Raw genomic sequence first — 22,944 nt, 5'->3', positions numbered from 1 at the left:
GACGAATACGCACGTTCCTTCTTCGATGATGCTAAGCCATTTCAAGAATGATTATTGAAGCGCGTTTAGTTATAAAGAAGAAAATTGATCGGTGACATATTTTTCCTCATTTTTCGTTCTTTTTTCTTTTTTATTTTTCAACTAACCTCCGTAATTTTTATTATATATGTAAATGATTTTATCAGCATGAATTTCGTACATGTGCGTGCAATTTTGTCTAAATCAAATTTAGGAATTTAGGAATCGAAATAATTATAATTATTATTAACTCTATTGAAAGAAGTTGAAATGAGAATTATTAAAGTATCATTTCCAATTCTCTAAAGAAACAAATTTGCTAAATCGCACGTATTCATCATAGTTAATGAAACTATAAAACTTCTTCACGTACATTAGCAGATAACCATCTCGCAGATAAATCATGCGGCGATCTTGTATGCCGTAGTCGCACGTAGTCGTGAATTCCTTGTCAAACCTACTCGAGCGAGCAAAAATCACGGAAACTGAGCTTCATTTAACATCTTATTCTTCAATCCTATTCAATTCATTAGGAAATTACGATCCAAGAAAATAATGTACGCATCGGTTGCAATTGTAATTTGTTTGAATATTAATTTCAATTGTAAAAATAATTCATCGACGTATAATACGCAACATATGTTACAAAATAATCCTTCCGTACAAATCTGAATTGCTTTGACAAAAGAATACTTCTTAAAACTATTTTTTTAGTATGTGAAAGACGAACGCATCGTAGAAAAGAAGGGAAAAACGTACAGCCGCTGTAAATTTCCTCGGGCGAAAATATTTGAAAGGAATATCGGCTAGATGTCGACGAAAAGATTCGTCGGCCCGGAGCGTTTCACGCGACGAAAAGGCAACTCCCTCCGACGAATTTCCAAGTTCCGAGTTCAGCGAGGCCAAAGTGGCGAGTAAACGAAGAAACAACCGGCTGCCAGTTTATTTTCTCTGGCGACGGTTTTTCGTACTTTTCTTTTACGGTTGCCTCGTACGACGACGACAACGTGCACGAAGTAGATGCGCGTTAGCCGACTTGCCAACAGTGTGAAAGGAAAGAGGGAGAAAAAGCCAGCGATCGTGTCGGCAGCTTTCGCCCAACGGCAGGGAAAGCTTTACGAGGTTCTTTCTGCCACCTCGTCGTTTCATTTTACGGGTCGTCGCCTTCTTCTTGCGGCGCGAATTCGATTCAACGCGAACAGCCTATCCGCCGTCGAACCGCAGGCAATTTTCCTACGACCGTTCCAACGTTCTTTTATGGTCTTCTCTTTCGTCTCATACCCGGGTAACCGAAGCTATCATTATCGGTGGCTACCAAGATCGGGAAATTATCGCGCAACGATTTATTCCTTTTTCCCTTCCCTCTCTCTTCTCTCTTCTACCTTTTCTGCTTTTATTTTTAGTTTACTCGCTGGGTAAGGAGATGATACAGGATCACGTGTTAAGGGGACGTTCTATTATAGACCTTTGCAAAAATCGATTCTTCTTTATATAATATATATATAAATTACATAAGGAATGTAATTTTAAAAGTATATGTACAATGTCTGATTTGAAGATATAGAACAAACGAAGCTATAGGTTTTCAAAGAATTTAAGAAGACTGAATGGAAGTGTTCTATAAGAAAAATTCTCTTTATCAGATATTACTTTTTAAGAATGAAACACAAAACAAACATTTCTTTCACTTTTCAATGAACTCTAAATACCAACTATTTGTAGAATTAACAAGGAATAATAAAATTTCTTTCCACTTCAATAGCTCTTTGAAAACCTAAGACACTGAACACACTAGAGCTGTAATTTGTTCTATTATTGGAATTGCACGGGATAGTAAAACATCGTCTAGCTACGGCAAGCTACGTAGTTTTAGTTAATTCGCAGAAGATGCGTCTCGACGCTCTACGCCGATCGTCTCTACTTTGGGTTGTCGAGGGTGGGTGCATTGCGCCCCCTTCCCCCCGCACGAATGGTCAGCTGGACCCTAGTGTACGTAAATCACGTTGCTGCCGCAGATCCAATTATCAAATTGTCCAGCACTTCAGTCGAGTCAAGAGAGAACCGACCGAAGCCACAGGAGAAAGAGGGACGATGAGAATTCGGCACGAAGGCGAATTTCCAAGGAAGAAAACAGACGTGGATGCGAAACGCGTCAAGACCAAATCGAGACGAACCGAGAGAAATTGGAAAAGAGAAATGGAGAGAGTACGAATGTCAAGAAAATGAATCTAGATTGCTTCAGACATGGAAAAGTGAATGAATAATTAAGTAGCATTTATAGCAGAGAAATGTTCTCTAATTATTGTTACTTTTTTTAATTTTATAACTAGATGTTTGCAAAATTGTGGAAATGTAATGAAAGACTATTGAGTTATCAAGAATATTCGAAATTATGAGAAATTTGGATGTTAATAAACGCAGTTATAAAAGGAATTGAATTAATGAATTAATTAATAATTGTTAGTTAATAATAATTTTTTTTACTAAAGTATAAATAAGTAAAAATAAGTAATAAATAAAGTATAAATAAGTGTCTGATATCCAGTACAATTTTCTAATAACTCGTTGCACGCAATGTTGGTATTAGTTCTAGTTGGTTACATTAATGGTACTTTGATACATCATAATGGCATTTCCATCTGTATAAGCATTTATGTATACCTGGATTTGTATGGAATGAACCATTTTCCATAACAAGGTAACTGCATCGAATACAAATGACATTGTCAATATTTTAATGAAAGAGTAGTTAAGATATGCAAAATAAGCTGAATTCACGTAATATGTTTTAATAAAATTAACAGACTTAATTTATTACATTATTTTCTTTGAAACATCTTGAAATGTTTTAAATCTTTATAAGTCCATCAATCTATTTCAAGGAAAATAATCCACACCAAAACGAATAATCAGTCAAAATCAGGTATCTAAGATAACTCTAAATTTTCTGCTTTCTAAAATTGAAATTTTATCATCTCTTATAGCGTTCTGTCTGTAATTTTGAAATAGCCACTATTTCGGTAGTAGAGAAGACGACGGGCCAGCCTAAGTGCCGTGAAATGGCCAACTAAGGGAGCAATAGATTTTGCCGGGCAAAACCGCCAAAGACAGCTCGACGTTAGCACTGAAAATTTATCACTTAAGTGACTGGGAAGCACGCAAACCCTGGGGAGTGTTTCGCCGTCAGATAAGGTGATAAATCGATAAGAACCGCTAGCTGTAAACATCGAAGAAAGAATTGACGATAAAATATGACAACCAAATAACAAAGTGATCTTATTCCTGTCTGTTCTTTTCACAGAAATTCGCAGACAGATACGGTTGCATGTTTCAACGAGATTAAAAATCATGAAAATTCCCACAGTTTACACGAATCGTGTTTATCACGTACACTCAAATTACGCGAATTGTATGAAATTATTTGTAACGTATGAATCTATGATAAGTGAATTATTCGAAATAAATATCTTATAATGCTAGAATGTTCTTTATTCTTATTAGAAAATTCTTCCTCTGATCTCTGTATTTAAATTTCTCTAATAGACATACACTTTGCTTCTAATCAGTAGTTCTACTATTAAAAATAAAGTGTGAAAATTATGTATAATACAGTAAAGTTGTACTAGAATAAAATGTTAGAAGCATATACAGAAAGATTATTTGAATTCAAACAAATTCACCGACGTATAGAAATTGTCGTAGAATAAGAATTTTATTTTCTATCTTTTCTATTTAATTTGATACTGCTCACTCGATACGATGAAACAGGAAAACAAGAATATAAACAAGGAAACGTATAATTTGTCAATATTCCCTTAAACATAACAAATAAATTGCAATAGAACGTTCCAAGAAATTGCTAAAGTATTATCGCGAAAATTACAGTTTCTATTAAGATGGATAGCTTCTTTGTCAAATGATTATCAGCGAAATTTGTAACGAGCAGTTTTTAGGTTACTACGTAGCTCACCGATCTTTATCAACCCCAAGAGACGCGTGAACGATACAATTTTTTGTTCTCCCCATGATAAGAACGCTTATGTTAATTTCCTTCGCCCTCAATGTTTCCTTGGGGTTAAGGCGACGCGTGTACAGGAAAATGGTTGTTAGTACCTGGAAATGCAAACCGGATGTGCGTGTAGAAAGTGTACCTACACACCCCCTTCTGCACGCGATTCTAATGCAGACATCGTCTTAGAGGCCGAGTTTAATTCAGTTACGATACACGCAACGTTGTGATCGCCAGCAACAAGTAACTGACTCTTCAACAGCGAGAGTTATTGTAATAGGAAAATTGGGCAGGATAATTTCAGTAATAACTCGTTTATATTGTTACAATGGAATCTGTAATTCTAAAGCTACCAACAAAAACACTAGTGTGTGTGTCAAACGTATAAGATTTGTATTATAAAATATATTTGCAAGAAAAATCGATTTAAAATTAAATTTATTGATCTGAACTTTTTCAACAAATTATACTAATTATAATATATAATACCAAACAATAATAGAACTGAATAATAGTTTAAAAATTGTACATTTAATATCATACTGAAGCAAAATTTTAATAAAATTGAATAATTATTCCTTATTCCCTTTGATTAGTAGCCGTATAATTAAAAGTCACTCTTTCTAAACAAAGATTATCAATATACTTTGTAATGTATAATATTTACAGAAAAATCAATACATATTTCCTTTCCAAGCGGGTCACGACATTTACGCTTATCTCTTTGAGATTAAAAATCGAATGGACTTAAACCGTAAACTGGATAATTAGGTATTAACCCTGAAAATCGATCGATATCGCGGAAACGTATTCGCGATCTGTAACAAACAAGTTTTCGTAGCCGCAGTGTATTCAATAATTTTCCAAAGATTGCAAGCATAATGTAGTTCTCGGAAGAGAGAGATATCACTTTTATCGCTTCTTCGTAACTGACCCTGAGATTGATAGACGTCACCTCGTTTCAACGACAGCTTGTTAGGTTATGCACATTGGCATTTCGCGTTTAATAGACGATCGCGCAATTCGCCTATTTTATAAATGTTATTTATGCATTTATGTTGTATATGCATTTCACTTTCGCTGAACACGAATTTTCGACAAGAGCAACGTAGGAAAATTTATTAAATGCCGTTGTAATCGTGTTCAACAGGAAAATGAGTTAGTCGGGAACAATGTGTTATTTGACACAGATCTTGCATGATGGGAGCAATGTAGAAGAATTTATTAAATGCTCCAGCAATTTAAAATAAAATATTTGTAAAACATGTGTATAATTTAAAGTAACATGAAACGTTCAACAAGGGTACTTGAAAGAAAGAATGGTTTAATCTCAAACGCACGAACGAAAGAAGAAATATTACAAATAAATATGAAAATAATGAGAAGATTGAAAAGTTTGCGTTATGAAACCTTAGATTAGTTTGCAAGAAGAGTGGCATAACTAATTATAAGAGTAATAAATGCAGGAAATCACGAGAACTATTTATTTTAAATGTTTATCTATCAATTTGATAAAATAATTATTCGAATGAATTTCGTTAGACTGAATATTTTACCGGGATAATAATTATTGGTTAATTGTATTATATTATTCCATCTACATATTCAAATGATTCCTCATTACGTATTCGAATAATTTATCGAAGTAACTACTCTGAAATTATCCGAATAATGATGCGAATAACTATTGACAGTTTTCAGTTCCACGTATGTTATGTTATCGAGCATAATATTAGAATAATAAATGTTGAATCAGCGAAAGTTGATTTGTATAACATATCGCGTGAAACATATAACATTTAAAAATACACAACTATATAAAACAGATTGTGATGTCCTTTTTCAAATACTTTTTTAAAATTCTTGTTAGATTAATGTCTTAAATAATGCACTGTAGAAATTATTTTTTATTTGAGTACTCGATTTTCCACATCATGCGAGAAGAATCGTAGAATTATGAAATAAATGTACGTTAATAAAAATATGCTAATAATATTTACACGTATATTTTTTCCACTAAGAACAACTTGGAAAGCGAAGATATTCATATCTAATATAAAAATTTGGTATAAAAATGTTATTAGATGTAAATATTATAGATACTGTTGAATCAAAGTCGAGTTCAAAGATTAACTGAAATATTAAAGTTGAAATCAAAATGTTAAAGTATTTCTTCGAATGCTGTTAGACTGTAATCTTGCTTGACATAACTCGAGAGAGAAAAAGAAAGCAGCTGCGAAAGATTGGTAATCCCGATGACGTTGGTGCGTTTCGATCGGAGCAACAGGAGCGCAACAGCTTGATCTCCTTCTGGATGCAACGAATTAATCGGAACGGGCATTTAATTATCGCTTCGATAAAATGACTGGTCGCTCGTTTGTTTGCCGATTATCAAAACCGCGCTCGATAAATGTTTTAATTGTCTTCATTGTATTAAATTGCAAGCAATGATGCACTTGACCAGGCGTGTTCATCAGTCAGAGAGAAATATTATTCGTGGTTAACGGAGCCCCGGTTGCATACATTTTATAATAATATCGTGTTTACGTTAAACACGTGATCGTCGATTCAAGCAGCTCGTTGGCCTCTCATCGTTCTGACTCTCTCTCTCTCTCTCTCTCTCTCTCTCTCTCTGTCTGTCTTTCTCTCTCTCTCTTTCTTTTTCATATGTCATTTACACATTTTCCCTCTCTTTTCCACAGAAAATTCAGCGCGAGCTTCGTTTTTGAATTGGTAACGGAGATCGCTTAAATTTTCTGTATCACTGAACGTAATTTGACCTTGCGAAACTAATCAGAATTTTTGAGCTACACGGGTTTCGAATTTTGAGGCATTGTAAATTGTATTAAATTCTTGTTTGCGGGAAACGGTTTCGATTTTAATTCTGCGATATTCTGGTTACTTTGAGTTTATTTCGCTTGATGTGGCATTAACTCTGAAGAATGTTTAACATTGAAATGAGGGATTCACGTATCAACGCGAGAAATCTAATTTCTTAACGTTCGTAGAAACAAATTATCCTTTAAAGAAAATCTTTCAACAAACTGAGATATTTTATAAAACGATTCATTGTATAAAATTCAAATTACAATATTTTAACTGTCGTTAATTTTTACACTTGATTTGAATCGATACGATCAACGAGATGTAAATTTATCACACACCTTTTGTCTACCTATACACAATTAAAACGAACGTAGATCTTAGATGCTACAATTGATTGAAAAATTAATGTATGTAAAAGCGATAAGCGATATCAGCGCGCGTGATTCTGAATTTTTCTTTTTTTTAAAGGTAAAACAGAGCTTCGGTGGCTGCAGTTTCCAAGCAGTGGCAACGTAAATATGTGCCATGATAAAATTTTAATAATATAAATGATATTGAATTCCATAAACGATTTCGTGAATCCTTTATGATCGTGCAAATAATAAATTTCGTCACTTTGTAACTTTCAACGGTGCGTTTTATTTTATAATTTTTTTTTTCCTTCGTTTACCGGCCCCGGTTTTCCAAACCTCTCGATATCGCTCTTTTTAATTTCGTAAAAATCCTATCTGATCTTGCGATATTGCTCAACGCTTTTAATGAAAAATTCCATTTGCCGTTTAAAATTGGAAATGAGAACGAAAACACGGCCTAACTAATTCGATTTAAAATGAGGGGTGTCCGATAACCTTGAATACTCCTTTCGATTCGACATCGCTGATACATTACGATATATATATGGTGTAATACAGAAATCAACTTAAAAGCTTATTCATATCAGACCGTACATTTTTACGAACGCGATTAAAAGAATGGCGTCTAAATAGAAACTCGTTTCCACTCTTAAATATTATAACAAGTGTTCTGCATATTGTGTACACTCTCTGCATTATTGCAAACTTTCTCACAAATGTACAAATGTACCTGCGGTCTATTTACCACGCAATCTAACACTCGCCAGCGTGTCGTCGAATATTATACGAGCCTGCATATCAGGTCGTAGCACGTATTGCCGGGAAATATCTGCGATCTGACGTTAGTCGTAATTGTCGATCGCATTTTTTTCTCGCGGCCTGTCGACGATAATTGCCGTAACACCGGCGTAATATTTCAAAACACCTGCTGTGTAACGCGTTCATGTGTCGTACGGCCTATCAAAACCGCCCTCTAAATTGATTCAATTGTCGTTCCCCGAGGGAAAGAGCGGCCTCCTCGCGCGCTTATTTTTCGGGAACCCGGTAAATCCGTTGACCGCGACTGCTATTACTTTCCTCTTTTTCCCACGTGTATGCGTGTGTACGTGTGTGCACGCGTGCATAGTCTTTTTTCGTTGTTGCTTTCTTTCTTTTTTTTTTTTTTTTTTTTTTCCCCACCAGCAATCCCGTCGCTTTTCTCGAGGCTAAAAATTATTGTCGCGGGATCGAACGTTTCAAACTCGCGTGCATGGGAATGCGCGTGCCCGATAAACTTCCGAGCTAAACGTTTCAAGGCGTTAAATCGAGTGCAACGTGTTCCTCCTTCGCCGGCCGGAATTGCTTTTTTCCCGTGTTTGTTATTTGGAAAACGATTCTTTTCGATTCTGTCCGCAACAAGTGGCCAGGATATTAAAAAAATTTCATGCGCGCGGTGGTACATCTTTTACGGGGGGGGGGGACGTTTCAGCGATGTAACGGTCTGCGAATGAGAAAATCAACGGAATAAAGTTGTTATGATAATGGCGATTCTTAGTTGATCGCGTGCATTTCGTCTTTGAAATGATGAAATAAATTAATCTAATAATGAATTTCGTTTAGAAATTCTTTATTTCGTTAAATCTTGTGCTAAATTTTAACGCGGTAGATACTAATTTATACTGTGACTCTTTTTTACAAATTCATAGTTTTGTAAAGATAATTAGGAAAAACGAATCTGATGAAAACAATCCAAAAATAAATATTACAACGAATACTCTATGTTGGATATTTTATAAGTGTGAATTTTGCATAAGAGGTTTTATAGTTGACTTCATTTGTCTATTGAATATTTGAATTCGACATTTTTAAATGATCTCATTCGTTAATAGAGTAATTGAATTTGACAATATTCAATGAAGAATTGTGAACTCTAATCTCACAGTAAGACAAACATTGCCTGGTTACATAGAAATATTAAATCTTCAAATTCTGAATTTATTTAGATCTAATCAATCCAGTGCATTTTCTGGTTAATTCTTATCATTTCATTTTGTTAATTCTTTGCAAATGGATCAAATTATTTGTTCACTTCATCCCTCCAAAACTCTGACCATTTTATCAAAAAATTCTGATACGTACGTAGTTCGATTTTCTTCAAATTCTACGCTATGATGACTGTTTGATGATTACATAATAAAGAGATGTGTCATGTGTACGATATTTCATCAATATCAATTTTTTTACTACATTGTTTAACAATAAAAAAAATTTAACACTCCCAGATTCCACTACCATCGAATAGTTTAATTGCATGAAACTGAAAACGAGAAAAACGATACGTACGCGCGGTGTGTATGTATTAGAAGTACGTACATGCATTTTCAAGTGTTCTTGTTGACTTAACTACAACAGTCCATTCGAGTGGGAATGCGTAAATGTTTGGAAGTTGATGGAGAGCGTTTTGAACATCTATTACAATATTTTGACCATGTTAAACATTTAGTAAGTAGTAATGGCTACCATTTTTTATGTTAATCTTGTCAGGAAAGCACGAGCTTTATCAAAAAAACTTTATCAAAAAAGTAGAGTAATAATGTATGGTTTCTGCACGTTTTATGTAATCACGATATTAAAAATATGGAATTTTATTTAAAATGATGAAAGTAATCTTCAGAATTCAGAAAATTTCTCTATCTAAAAATATTTCGTTTGTCGCAAAGAAAAAAATCTTTTTAAAATAAAATTATCATAAACGTTCTATTTCAGTTTTGTGGTGTATCATTTTATTTGAAAGATATTCGCATGTTAAAAATGCAAAAACATGGATTTTAAAGTGTAATTTAAGAAATAATTTAAAAACTCTTCGTCGTTTCAATCAATTGCACGATATTTCCCGAGTAAGACAATGTGTATTCGTCTTTAAAAAATTTTATTTTTTTAATACTTAAACTTGTTTACTTATATTTATAAAATTGTCACCATTGTGCTTGAAAAGTTTTGTCGCCTGTGCATCATTTTTAAATATGATACAAATTGTCTTTAAAAGAGATATGATTAAATAATGCGGTTACCGTGGTGTAAAATAATTATTTCGCAGTTAAATAGCAATTACTCGCGACTCTTAATTAGAATTTGCAATGTAATATTAATCAATAAATACAAATAAATGCGACTGTTTATTCCGCTTATTTTGTTGAAAGCGGTGATTTTGTAAGTCCATCTGTTGGCGTATAATATATATATATACATACCTCCTGCTCATTCAAAACTTTCATATAATAATAAATAAACATGCATGACAAATATACTGTCTCGCATTGATTTTATACTCGTTTCTATATGTCATTTTCATAATATAGAGATATTATTTACTGATTTCAAACGCGTAATAATAAACTTTAACAATTTTAATAATTTTAATATATCCTTTGAGTTAATCGAGTAGTCAAAATGTAAATGATTAAGGATCGCTCATTTGCGTAATTTATCAAATTCAGAAGAAAATTATTAAATCATATGAAACTTCATTATCTGCCGTTTCAATGCGGGAAATTCAATTCATAAAAGTGAAAACACAACATCGATCAAGAGATACCTATTGTTTTTACATTATGTGACTATTTGAAGGGTAGTATTAAATTTCCTGTCGATTAAAATCTTTATTGCATTGTTATAATTATGTGTAATGTGACAGAAGTACGTATTAAATGTTCTACTATTTTAATTCAATCTAGTACCATGTTATCTACTATTCCAATTCGGTAATGCCTGCCGTTACTAATTTCTATTATAATTTAATTACAGCTATAATTAATTGTAAATTTGCAAGTAAACATTTACAACATATAAATTATGAAGTGTCGATTTTTTGGGATAACGAATGAGTGTTTATGGAAATTGGTACCTTTTAAAAAGTTATTAAAGAAATTGTTCCATTTACTAATCCTTACCTTTGTTTGAATTTTCTATATAATTTTATTTGTATTATATATATTCCGCAAAGTATTGCATCTTTAAACTTTCCACAAATGCACTAGGATTTGCAATCTATTTATCATAATATCTAGTAATCTAACTGAACACATGGATTTTCGTCGCCGGTGACTAAAATTGCGGATGTTTATGCAAATTCACAGTTTTATAAACACAACTAACGAAATGAAATCAAAATATAGACAGCTAGAGTGAAATTCCTTTCACAAGGTAAATTTTGTAACGCCACCCTTTACGCTGTATATTTTATATATTTTTAAGTGTTGTGCGTAATTTGAACCATCCAAATTTCTCGTAAATGCATATTAGTTCTACAAAGAGAAGAAAAATAAAAGGGACTTTATTTGAAACGTTGTCAAAATACAAAAAGAGCAATCGGCTGACGCTAGAAAAGTCAGCGCGATGTTAAATTTTTGTCGAAAGGAAATAGAAGATAAAAGAGACTTTAATCGATACACGGGCAAAATAAAAACAGAGGATTCGGCGATGTGCAAAAATTTGCCGAACACATAGAACTCTTACATCAAGTTCCAATATTGTCCTGGTTAACAACAAACAGAATAATATGTACACAACGTCGTACAAAATTCAATCATACAAATTAACTGCTTGCATCAATTTCGTTTACCTTGTAACCCAGTCGAATCGCTCGATTCGATCGAACAACCGGCGAAAACGCCAAGTGCTTGTTATACTTTCAAATTATGCTATTTCCTGAAAACGTTGGCGATCGACGAATCAATGACGACCAGGAAACACGATATAAAACTTTCATTTCGAGAATAACAATCAGTTTAGCTTTGAAAGTTCGCAACAACGCAATTCGATAATTAATTTTAATGACAATCAATATCGATTGTTTACGATTCTTTGATTACTTCGCGCGGTTCTAAATCAAATATTTAAACGGCACGAGTTATTACGCATTTAAATTATGAATTTGTATTTTAAATGAAAGAAGATTTGTAAATAATTTGAAAATTTGGTTAATAATATTGGTTAACAGCAGTGAGTAATTTTACATTAAAAATATGGGTTGCTCACCACCACGTTTATTAGTGAATAATAAATTTGCTAACTATGAAAATTAAATTAGAATGTCAATCTTACACCAAACTAACCAAAGTCTTTTCTGTTGATTAAATTCATTGGCACGAGGGAAGTTTAATATAAATCTTTTATTTCACTTGGCTCGAAACGTTTTTTCAATAAATTAAGACCGAGATCTTTCTAACTATTTCTTAAAATTTGAAATACATTTCAAACCATAGATATATAAATTGTACAGAATAATTTGACAATGCAAGTAATATTCAGTATTACTTAAAATATTTAAAAGATGAAAGTAATTTTGCATATTATTTAAATTTAAATTTACGTGAACTCAGTCTACTCATTAATTAGCTAAATGATAAATTTGTTTATTCCAAGACCAATTTTTCAAATTTCAGTGCATTACATTTTCTTAAATCAAAAATGTGTTTCTACCATTAGTAATTATAAAAATACAATTCTCTTCTCAATCTAAGAAAAAATTTAATGTTGAAATAAAATTCAACTCGTTCCAGTTCGAATAACTATACTTACCTAAACGAAAACTTAAGGTCAAAATCATCACTCTCGAATCTGACGAAAGTGTACGAATAATTTTCCAATTCAGTGGATATACGTAATGTCACTAGACATTTCTTTAGAGAGCAACGAAGCTCTTGCACGTCGGCCGGTAATTTTTCGAAATTTTTGTGACGCGTCAACCGGCTCTTTCGTACGAACGTGAATGGCTAATCATCGGGTGTAATTTGCCGTAGTGCTCCGACGACAAAGACTGCCGTGGACCGTTCGTATGCAACCCATGGGCTGGCCAATGCACCAAGAAAATGAATCCGCCACTGCTACCGTCACAAGCAAATCAGCTAGCCGACGCATCACCTAGCAATGAATCGTTGATCGATCGATATCAACGTTATTTCGTTGGCTTATGAATCCAAACGCGGTATTAGAATCTTAGAATTATGTTTTTCTATTATCATATATCTGTAGATACATTAAGGCAAATATATGATACGTACACATTAGGACTAAATTATTTCCTAATTATTTAAATCTAGATTTTAGAATCCTTTGCTACTATCAAGAGCTATAATTATAAATAAAACTTTCTACTATCAAGAGCTATAATTATAAATAAAATTTATAAATAAAGGAAATTGTATCACATGCGAAACATTAATGAAAGCAAATACACAAAAATTGACAGCGTAGTCATAATAACTTAAGCCTATATTATTTAATTTTGATTGAATTTCATTATTGATTCTTATCTGAAAGAAAGTAAAATGTGAAATACTTGGCATAAGTACCCAAAGCTTCTTAACACAAGTTATAACTAATCAATTTACTAATGTTACTAGTTCGTAAGTTGTTGTGTAAGTGAACCAAAACAATGAAAGCGAAAATAAATTGAAAATGAAAATATTTTATTGAATCGAGCCGCATCCGATTGTCAATAATTACTTAAATAATTTCGAAAAAGATAAGTATATGTATAATTATGGTTCAATTTAAGCTTATACTCGTATATCATTGATTTACACGATTTAAAGGATCGCATTGGCAAATAATAAGAGTGGAAAAAACGTTCGAGGACAATCATATTTTCCAATAAAACATAACATGCGTTAATTATCGTTTAATAAATACTGTTCAATTCCTTTGCTCGCCCGACAGAACTTTCTATTAGTTGCCAGCTTTATTGTCTCTTAATTAATTTATAGAGAACTTTGCCCACAATTAAAAGGCATTGTTAATTCTAGAATAATAAAAACGATAAGTTGTACATATCGGTATGTAAAAGATAAAGTTGGAAAAATCCAGGATCCGATTATTAGTAACTACCTAACATCTACACACATGTTCAACGTACACTGATATCTCTTCTTCGAAGAAATTATTGAACCCTCCATATCAAAAAGACAATAATATTTTATGATAACGTGATCGTTGATCGACATTTGCCTCCGCCCATTTATTTACATACTCTGCTATTTCTAAAAGAACTTGAATGATGCCAATCGGTTAGTAAAAGATAGTCTTTACATACGGTTTACAGCTTTAATATTATCATAAATAAGTTTAATAGGATCCTTTCATGTGTAAAACTATGAAATTATTATTTGACGGTCAATTTAGAAATTAATTTTATTAATTTCATTACAAGAAATTTTAAAATAAAATAAAATAAATATTCCAAACACAATTTTCATACATGATTCGTTTGTGTTGAGTTCAATTTTTTATTCATACTGAATAAAATAATAAAGTTCTTCAAGAATTATTGCAATTATCAAACAATACTGTTTGCACATATTGTAAAACATGATGGTATCATCTCCTGAAGATATAAAATGTTCGCGAGCCACTATTCGCTAACAGTATTCGTGAGTTGTTCGTCGGTGAGTGTACACTTTTTGCCTTATAAATCATTTTTTCTCAGAAAGCTTTTGCATTGATATTATTCATTTAAATATTAGCTGTAATCAATAGTCGTACTTCCAGCGTCAACCTTTATTTCAGAACGCCGGTTGATTGTACTTTTAATGAACATCTAGCCGCGTTAATACGAAAGAAAATGATTTAAACAAATGTTTCATACGGGGAGGAATTAAAAATTTGCGTTTTATCTATTTTGCCGTTGCGAAACGTATTGAATCTCTGTTCTGTGAAATATAATTATTAAATTTTTGAGGAATAATCGCAGAACCCGCTGAACCATACGTAATAGAAGTAATGTTTCAATTTCACTGCACATTTTGTGTCGCGCAAATATAACAGCAAAAACGAATGTAATGGTGAATTTTTATGAGCTATGAGCAATCGGACGGAATTCAACGTGAAATATGAGAAAAGTTCGCAGTTATGCTCGCAACGTTTCTGTTATGTTTTTCTATTAGATCTCCGTGCAGAAATATGTGTAATTAGCACGAAACGTTTATAAATAAGGAGAATAATAGAAAATTTCTCTATTAATTTTAATTATAATCTTTATTCAATTTCTTGGTGGTATTTTCTATGCCTGAGATATCTACCACAAATAAGAAGAATTTTATATTAGAAATTATAAAATATAATAGAAAACTCACGATTAATAATATATTAATTTTAATTATAATCATTATTGACTTTTTGTGTTATATTCTCTCTATCTTTATGTCTAAATTTTGTTTGATATTTGTTGCAGCTTCGATATCTACTGAAATGAGATTTTTGAATCTTACTCTGCTATTTGTGGCAGTCTTCACTGCTGTTTTATCGTCAGCATCAAAACCAGACATCCGTTGCAGCCCTTTGGGAGGAAGAGTAAGTGTTACTTATATCAATCACGAAAAAGAATCCATGAAATATTGTATATTAATATATTTATTACAAATACTTCGGTTTTTGTTCGTTCTTCTTTTTTTTCTGCTTGTTCGAAAATGATAATCGAGACTTTTTTTGTTAGAAATCTTAACCTACATTTACTTTTGTTTACAAATGATAGGGTTAAAAGCAAAGCACTTAAAGTGTGCATTTCATATTGTAATCTTGTGATAACAAGATACAATAACATTTAGATGATCTTGTCAATAACATGACGATGAATCGAAGAAAACATGATAGCTTGTTACTTGAAAAATACTTTTTTTTCGTTTAAATATTTTATGATACTAATATTTTTCATCTATTATTCTAGTGCCGACTTACTGAAGATTGTTGTGACCATCTTGCTTGTCTCTTTTACTTAGCAAGATGCGTGCAAGCTCTATAATGTATTCCAGGATTGTATAAAAAACTTGGAAATGAATCATTTCTTTTTGGTTATCCAAGTAATACTTGACTTAACGTCAATTTCATATATTTTTGTACTGTCAGTTCGCTTGTTTATAAAGCAAAACATTACTAAATTAAATTAATATAATAAATATGTATATGAATCTTTTTACTGCATAAAAATAATAATATTTAGTGACACAGAGTAACAATAATTCTATCATTATACAACGTTTCGTATAACATACACAGTAAAAAGATGAAGTTGAAATATTTTCGTGAGACACTGTATCTTCTCCATGTACATTGTTGTCACCATAAGTAAAACGAAATTACAAAAGAAAGATAACCAAATATAGAATGTAAAAATTTTATGTTTGAAACCATTCACTTTTGCAGTGGCGATATTTTTCAAAAGTAGATTCACCAGCGAGAGAAAGAGGGAAAACCACGGTGGCCCGGTGATACATAGTGAAATTCAGTGTCGTTAAAGGAAACAAAACAAAAAAAGGAAAAAAAAGGGGGGAATGAAATAAAAGAAAAAAAAAATATAAAACGATAGGAGGCGGGAGAGAAAGGAAAAGAGAAATAATCGACGTTTTCACTTGGCTACCGTCTAGGGATAAAAGGACAATATTACCGGATGATTCGGTTTTCTTTCCTGTTGTTTCCTATTAAGCGAATTAAAGAACAAGAGGGCTTTGTCGGCAGATCAATGGAATGTATAAAGCCTGCAATATGCAGTCGATGGAATATCGGTGCAGAAAGCAAAAAGTGCTCGACCATTTCATAGCGACGAATGGAAAAAGAATGTTCGCGGTGGCTGCCTCTTTTCAATTGTTATACAGTTTAGAGTATAATCGGAGTGAATTATAATTGCGCGGGGGAGGAGGGGTGATAGTACATCAGGTTTCGGCTTTCTCGAATTTGTCGAGATACACGCAAGCCTCGAAAGTATTATTTCCCCGCTATAAGCTAAATACCAAGCACGGAACAATCCGCAGTTACTATAATTTAACCGGCTGCGCTCTTTCTCTTCTTTATCTTTTCTCCGTTCTTCCTTCTTTTATTTTGTTAAAACGGGAAAAAAGTAAAGGGCGTAGGTATTTACGCAGTGTCCCTGGAATCATGTGCAAAAATAAAGAAACAACATTTCGGAAAGAATAAACGAATAGCAGTTTTTCATTTGAGGCTTTCTCGAGAAGAAATCGAGTTTGAAAATTTCTCAGGCACACTCGAATCCGGCTAACATTGAGACGCAAAAGAGTGAATAGTAAACGTATACTTGATAAATTTTCAAATTTAACTTTCTCGAAAACGAAGGATCTTAAAATCTTAAAATTGTATTCTATACTTTGACTTTATAGAATATAGCAGATAGAATAACTTCTTGTTCGTTATTCATCCCTAACCAGTTTAGGATAAGCTAAATTTAAATGCAGTTGGTCAATTTTCAAACGTAATCTACTCTTGATTTGATAATAGAGTCTTGAATGAAAGAATACTATTGTTTCGTTTGACATAATTTCCTGTAAAGGCAATAAAGATCGAAGGTGGTGTTTCATCGCTTATGCTCGTACATTGTGTCGCGAAATTGAAAAACGGACTGCACAAGTAACAAAGACAACGGGATTTCCCAGGTTTATCGACTTCTTTGTTATTTTTATTCGCGTTTCGCCGATCATTTATATTCTCTAAACGTTATCCATTTGATTAATTCTTCTTTTCTTCTATTTGTTTTTTTTTTTTTTTATGAGCAATAATTGCGCAAAGTTACCTTGCGGTCTTAAATGCAGTGAAATACTTTACCGATGAAAACTTGCGCGAATGTTTAAAAACAGTCTGTGATAAAAAAAAAGAAAAAAACTGATAGAAATATATTTGCTGTGTGCATACTCGTTGTGTACATTCAGCTTTCAAGAACAAACTGTATCACGTATTTCCGGTTTCCGACAAGTTGCTCGCTTTTTCCATTATATCTTGAAAACACTTTCAGTGCAATGAAATGAGTCGGAGCATAATTATATACATGTATTCTGCGTGATAATTGAAAAATAAAAGCAATTGCCTTGTTTGCTATTAATTACAATTCTTCTATGGCTTAATTGTAATTTTATTTCTTCCCTCTGAGTTATGCTCATATTATTTAAATTTCTTCTAATTATATTACAATCATTTATGTATGATTTAAGTATCTTTCAATCATATTTAAACTATATAATTGTAGTTAATCACCTCTTTACTTAAACAAGACAGTATTAATCACATTTAAATTTGTGACTCATGTTATTTCACAACGTGAGTTCTATTTCCATATCTTTCATTTCTGTGTAAGTGGTATAGAATTTCCTTTCTTCAAACCTAAAACTATAATTCTTGAACAATTGAATGAATAAGATGAATTTAATACCGGTCATAGAAATTTCAGTTTATAAGTTTATAAATTTTACAAATTATTTCTCTTATAAACGCTTGTCAATCTTGCAAGAATAAAAATACAAATAATAAAATTAATTAATTAATTAATTTAATAGTAAATCATAACATAGTAATCCCAAGAGACAATTGCTATTCGCAAGTGTCTCTGGAATAAAAATCCCAACAAAGAGAAGAATTACAAAAAAAAGAAAAGCGTGGACAGCTAATTGCTGAAATGAAAATTCATTTGTGCAACAAAAAGCGAGACATAACCGTGTGGTGGATTTCTTAAAACCGAGTCACGTGTACAAGAAATATAATATTTCTCGCAATTACGTCTTACGCTCTTCCAGCTACGTACACGTACTCCGCTTGCTGTATGTATAACGCATGACTTAAATATTGGTCAGAGTGACGCGATGTATAAAAGCGTAGTATAGACGAAGTTGAGAAATCAGTTAAGGCCGAACTGTCGAGACCATCATTGTGAAGAAAACGTTGTGAAATCGCTCCGACGATTCAAGTCGTATCTGGTGAGTAGCATTCAGACGCAGTTTCTCTGTACGAGCAAGCAAATTTCTTCCAAATAGATTGAAGATACATATTTCCGATCCATCGTGATAAATTAATTAAAACTACAAGATCCGATTGTGAACTTTAATGACAAATATTGGTAAGTAATTCTTGAGACGAACACACGTTTTGGAGTGATTGAATACGAACAAAATATGCAAAATTGTATGAAGAGAAAGTTAAATACACGGTCAATGGTAAATTTTCTCAAATTTCCAAGTAACTTCTCCTCGATGCGTTAACTAGAACGTGCATCGAACTTTGAACGTATACTGTTGTCACATATTGTTGTTATTTATCTCAAGCTACTACTGTGCTTTCGAAATGATTGTCTTTTCGCGAATCAAACGTCACGATTTTAAACGTATACTTGACAATCTTGAAAGTTGAAAATAAAATCGATAAATTGTACCAAAGAGACAGAACAAATTTAGATTGGCTACGTTGCTAACAAATAATTGAAAATACTACTCGAAAGTTAAATAAAAATTAAGATATAAATATTGAAACTAAAAACCAGTTTTATTAAATACGGTCTAGATTAAAAGTACTGTTCTTACTCATTTCTAACAATAGAAAATTCGAGATATAACTGCATTGCATATTTATAAACTTGCATGATAAGTAATGTAGTACAGTTACTTAAGCAAACAGAGATAATCAATGCGCGACTTGTCAAGAATTGCTCATGGAGGAAAAATAAAGTATGTTTCTTATTTTAGTCTGGTCACTTCGCTCACTAATTATAAATATTATATATAATATAAAATTAAAATGAAAGAAAGAATTAAGTCGGTCTTGTTAAACCTAGTTTAACTAAAAGTATTTATACATTAACAATAAAAAAAATCTCGAGATAATAGCATTACATATTCATAAAATTTGCATGAAAATTAATGTAATAAACACACTGAAATAAATAGAGATAATTAATTCATGATACAGTAGCGATTTTTTAACGAGAAAAAGACCATACAATGTGTTTATTACTGTCTCATGATTTCTGAGAAACGAAAGAATTCCGTCATACGAAATACGTGACAAGGATTTAGCGAAGTAGATTGATACTGTTCACGGCCGGCCGTGGCCATGCACTTTAGTCCGTTCGCTATTCAAGAACGAGTCAGGTCAGTAGTTAATGACTCATTCACGGACACCTGTATACATTACTGCGTATGGATCACACACGTGTTCGTTGCGTAATGAGAGTTTCATGAAGGACGATCTTCGCAGAATTTTGCACAAAAATCAAAAAGATATAATTATATAGGAATGAGCATCGGTTTTCTTCCGAAATTTATTTCTGAAATACGATCGATCGCAAAAGTAATGAACAAGAAAAAAAAAGTTTAATATTAGCGTTAAAAATATTAAACTTATAATATTAGTGAAAGAAATATGTTCAATCTAGAGTTTCGTGACTGCACTAAATTTCACAAATAAATGAATGTGAAAAATGTTTCGTTTGTTACGCCTCTTCGCAAATAATAATTTAATAGGTAACAATAAAATCCTTGGCTCTGCACGGTATTAAAAAATTGTGGCAAGAGAAAGTGATACAATTTTTTCTTATTTCCAGCGTGAAACTACATCAACAAAATGTCCAAGTTTATGCTGTTCGTTTGCATCGTTTTGCTGGCTACGACCGTCATTACGGCTGCTCCCAACTCATGCGGTAGACACGGTGACCCTGTAAGTAAAAAGTTATTCCATCATTTCTCCAACTGTCTACGTAAAAAAAGAAAAAAATCATGTAACGTGTCGGTTCATTGTCAATCTGCGATTTCGATACTGCGATAAAAATTTGTAAACTGCGTTGATGCAATCTTTCATTCGCAATTCTTTTCAATGAATTTATATTAACGGATTCAATTTTTCGAATATCGAGACAATGTTCAAAATTCCAAGTTCGCTCAATATTTTTGCTTGTACCTTATTTAAATTTTATAACTTCTTAAATTTTAATGAAATTCGTGTATTTATAATAAATTTATCATTGTTAGAGGACATCAAGTCCAATTTTATTCGTACGTTGAAGGATAAAAGCGACGTTAGAAAATTATGTTAAGATATTTAAATGTCCCGAATCTTTATATAAAATGGTGGAAATGATCTCTATTTCATTCGGTAAAACTTGTACTATTGTAATGACTATCATACAGACATGTGTTGATCAGGCACGTTCGACGTTAGCTTAACACAGGTCATAAAGAGGACCAGACATAAAAATAATAACAGGGTTACGCGAACCAGTTCCGCTAACTAGAGTCTCGTGCGCGATGACAGCCTAAAATAGAATTTTAAAGCAGCCGTAATAATATGCGGCTAGCGGTTGCGCAACGTCATTTATACCAGCTGATAAATTCGCTAACGCGGATTTATTTCTTCATTTCAGTGCGTTTCCACCAGAGACTGTTGCTCGAACATGAGATGTCACGTGTACGCGCAGAGGTGTCAGGTACAGATCACCGAGGAGGACTTGTTAAATGCACGTGAGAAGATCCTTGGTCGGAGAGGGAAGGATTATTAAGTAATTAACAGCGATAAATATATATCGATCAAAGTTTTCAATGAATCAGACTGATTTTCAAAACAATCTGACATGTCTCGAAGTTAATAAAATAAATCATGCGTAAAAGCACAATTCAATTATATTGTTATGTTTCTTCACTATTGAAAGTGCAGTCTTGTTTGGACTAGTCAGGTTAGTAAAGTCTCAAATTGTGAAAGCCACGGGAACTTTGAACTGAAGAAACAAACTTTGGAAAAAAGTGATTTTTGAATCGTGAAGGAATATCTCTCAATTCTATTTTGTAGTGATGAGAGAGAGTTCCAAAACATCTTGCAAATTTATGAAATTGTTTTCAGTTATGAAGATATTGTATATCAATTATAAATATAATAAAAATATGATTGAATACAAAGTTCAGAAAATTTACAGTGGTTTGCGAAAATATTCGAACAGTTGCATGTGTATTACATGCGTTATGTAAAACATTTTGAAATTTCATTAACATTGTATCGAGAAATAATTATTTTGATCATACTGCTAAAATTCAAGACCAATCTGAGAATATATAAAGAAATTACAAGACACTCGTTATGATTTCTGCAAAACGTGTCCTATATAAAATCTTGTATTCAATATCTTGTAATTTCTACATGTGTTTTTAATTTCATTATATTTTAATTTTTATACATATTTTCGGATTCATTTGACCAATATAACCATGACAGTTGAATCTCACTACAATTTTAATGGATAATGTTGTGTATTACACACAATATATATACATAAAAAAAACTTCTTACAAAATCTGCTTTTAAAAAAATTAGCGTTTGTTTTTTAATTTCGACGATCTACGTTCGATCGAATATCTAACAAGAGAGTAAACGCGAGCCAACTCCGCGACACTCGGCGTATTATAATTTCCATTCGGCGGAGAGGTCACGATTATTAAGCTGACGATTATTATTATCAGCTCGTACGAGATTATTGCGTTTCATTTTTGAGGCAGAGACCGCCGTACGCGCGATAATATCCCATGGCCGATGTTGGCCCGACGTTATGAAATGAAATTCCGTCGATTCCACGCGAAATCGTTCGAACAACAGCCGCGCGGTTACTTGGAAGATAAACATTTTAGAAAATTATACGCGATCAAGCATGTAATTGCACGGTGGCCGCTGGAAAATTAAGCCGCGCGCGGCGTTCGATTGCGTTACATGCTGTATTGCCAGATCGCGTGTGTGTCGCATCGCGTTTCGAGCTTGCTATCGCCTTTAAATTCGCCGTGTTCGACAACATTATCATTGTTAGTTGAAAATGTGTAGTAAGGCTGGGTCTGTTCGAATCAACTAAGCACCAACATCTTGAAACAGTGTGCCGAACATCGCACAGAGTAATCAAACTCGTATATCACGAATATATCGATTTCGAAATGATGAACATGTGTATAATAATAATAC

General features: G+C 32.6%; 3 protein-coding genes across 3 annotated transcripts; all 3 read left to right on the top strand.

Moving 5' to 3' along the window:
- Positions 1–11,930: 11,930 nt before the first annotated feature.
- Positions 11,931–13,235, top strand: LOC122530154. Its single transcript, XM_043656861.1, has 3 exons — positions 11,931–12,186; positions 12,747–12,901; positions 12,987–13,235. Exons 2-3 carry the CDS (start codon positions 12,851–12,853, stop codon positions 13,158–13,160), a joined length of 225 nt encoding a protein of 74 aa, XP_043512796.1. The 5' UTR covers positions 11,931–12,186; positions 12,747–12,850; the 3' UTR covers positions 13,161–13,235.
- A 1,339-nt stretch (positions 13,236–14,574) lies between these two features.
- On the top strand, positions 14,575–16,142 carry LOC122530159. Its single transcript, XM_043656875.1, has 3 exons — positions 14,575–14,630; positions 15,416–15,534; positions 15,908–16,142. Exons 2-3 carry the CDS (start codon positions 15,433–15,435, stop codon positions 15,980–15,982), a joined length of 177 nt encoding a protein of 58 aa, XP_043512810.1. The 5' UTR covers positions 14,575–14,630; positions 15,416–15,432; the 3' UTR covers positions 15,983–16,142.
- A 2,633-nt stretch (positions 16,143–18,775) lies between these two features.
- On the top strand, positions 18,776–21,624 carry LOC122530138 (omega-conotoxin-like protein 1). The gene is made up of 3 exons (XM_043656826.1): positions 18,776–18,935; positions 20,555–20,667; positions 21,371–21,624. Exons 2-3 carry the CDS (start codon positions 20,575–20,577, stop codon positions 21,503–21,505), a joined length of 228 nt encoding a protein of 75 aa, XP_043512761.1. The 5' UTR covers positions 18,776–18,935; positions 20,555–20,574; the 3' UTR covers positions 21,506–21,624.
- The last annotated feature ends 1,320 nt before the right edge of the window (positions 21,625–22,944 follow it).

This window comes from Frieseomelitta varia, unplaced genomic scaffold (genome assembly GCF_011392965.1).
Source record: "Frieseomelitta varia isolate USP_RPSP 00005682 unplaced genomic scaffold, Fvar_1.2 scaffold_132, whole genome shotgun sequence".
Lineage (NCBI taxonomy): Eukaryota > Metazoa > Arthropoda > Insecta > Hymenoptera > Apidae > Frieseomelitta > Frieseomelitta varia.
Note: the sequence above shows the minus strand (reverse complement) of the source record. Positions and strands in the feature narration are given on the sequence as shown.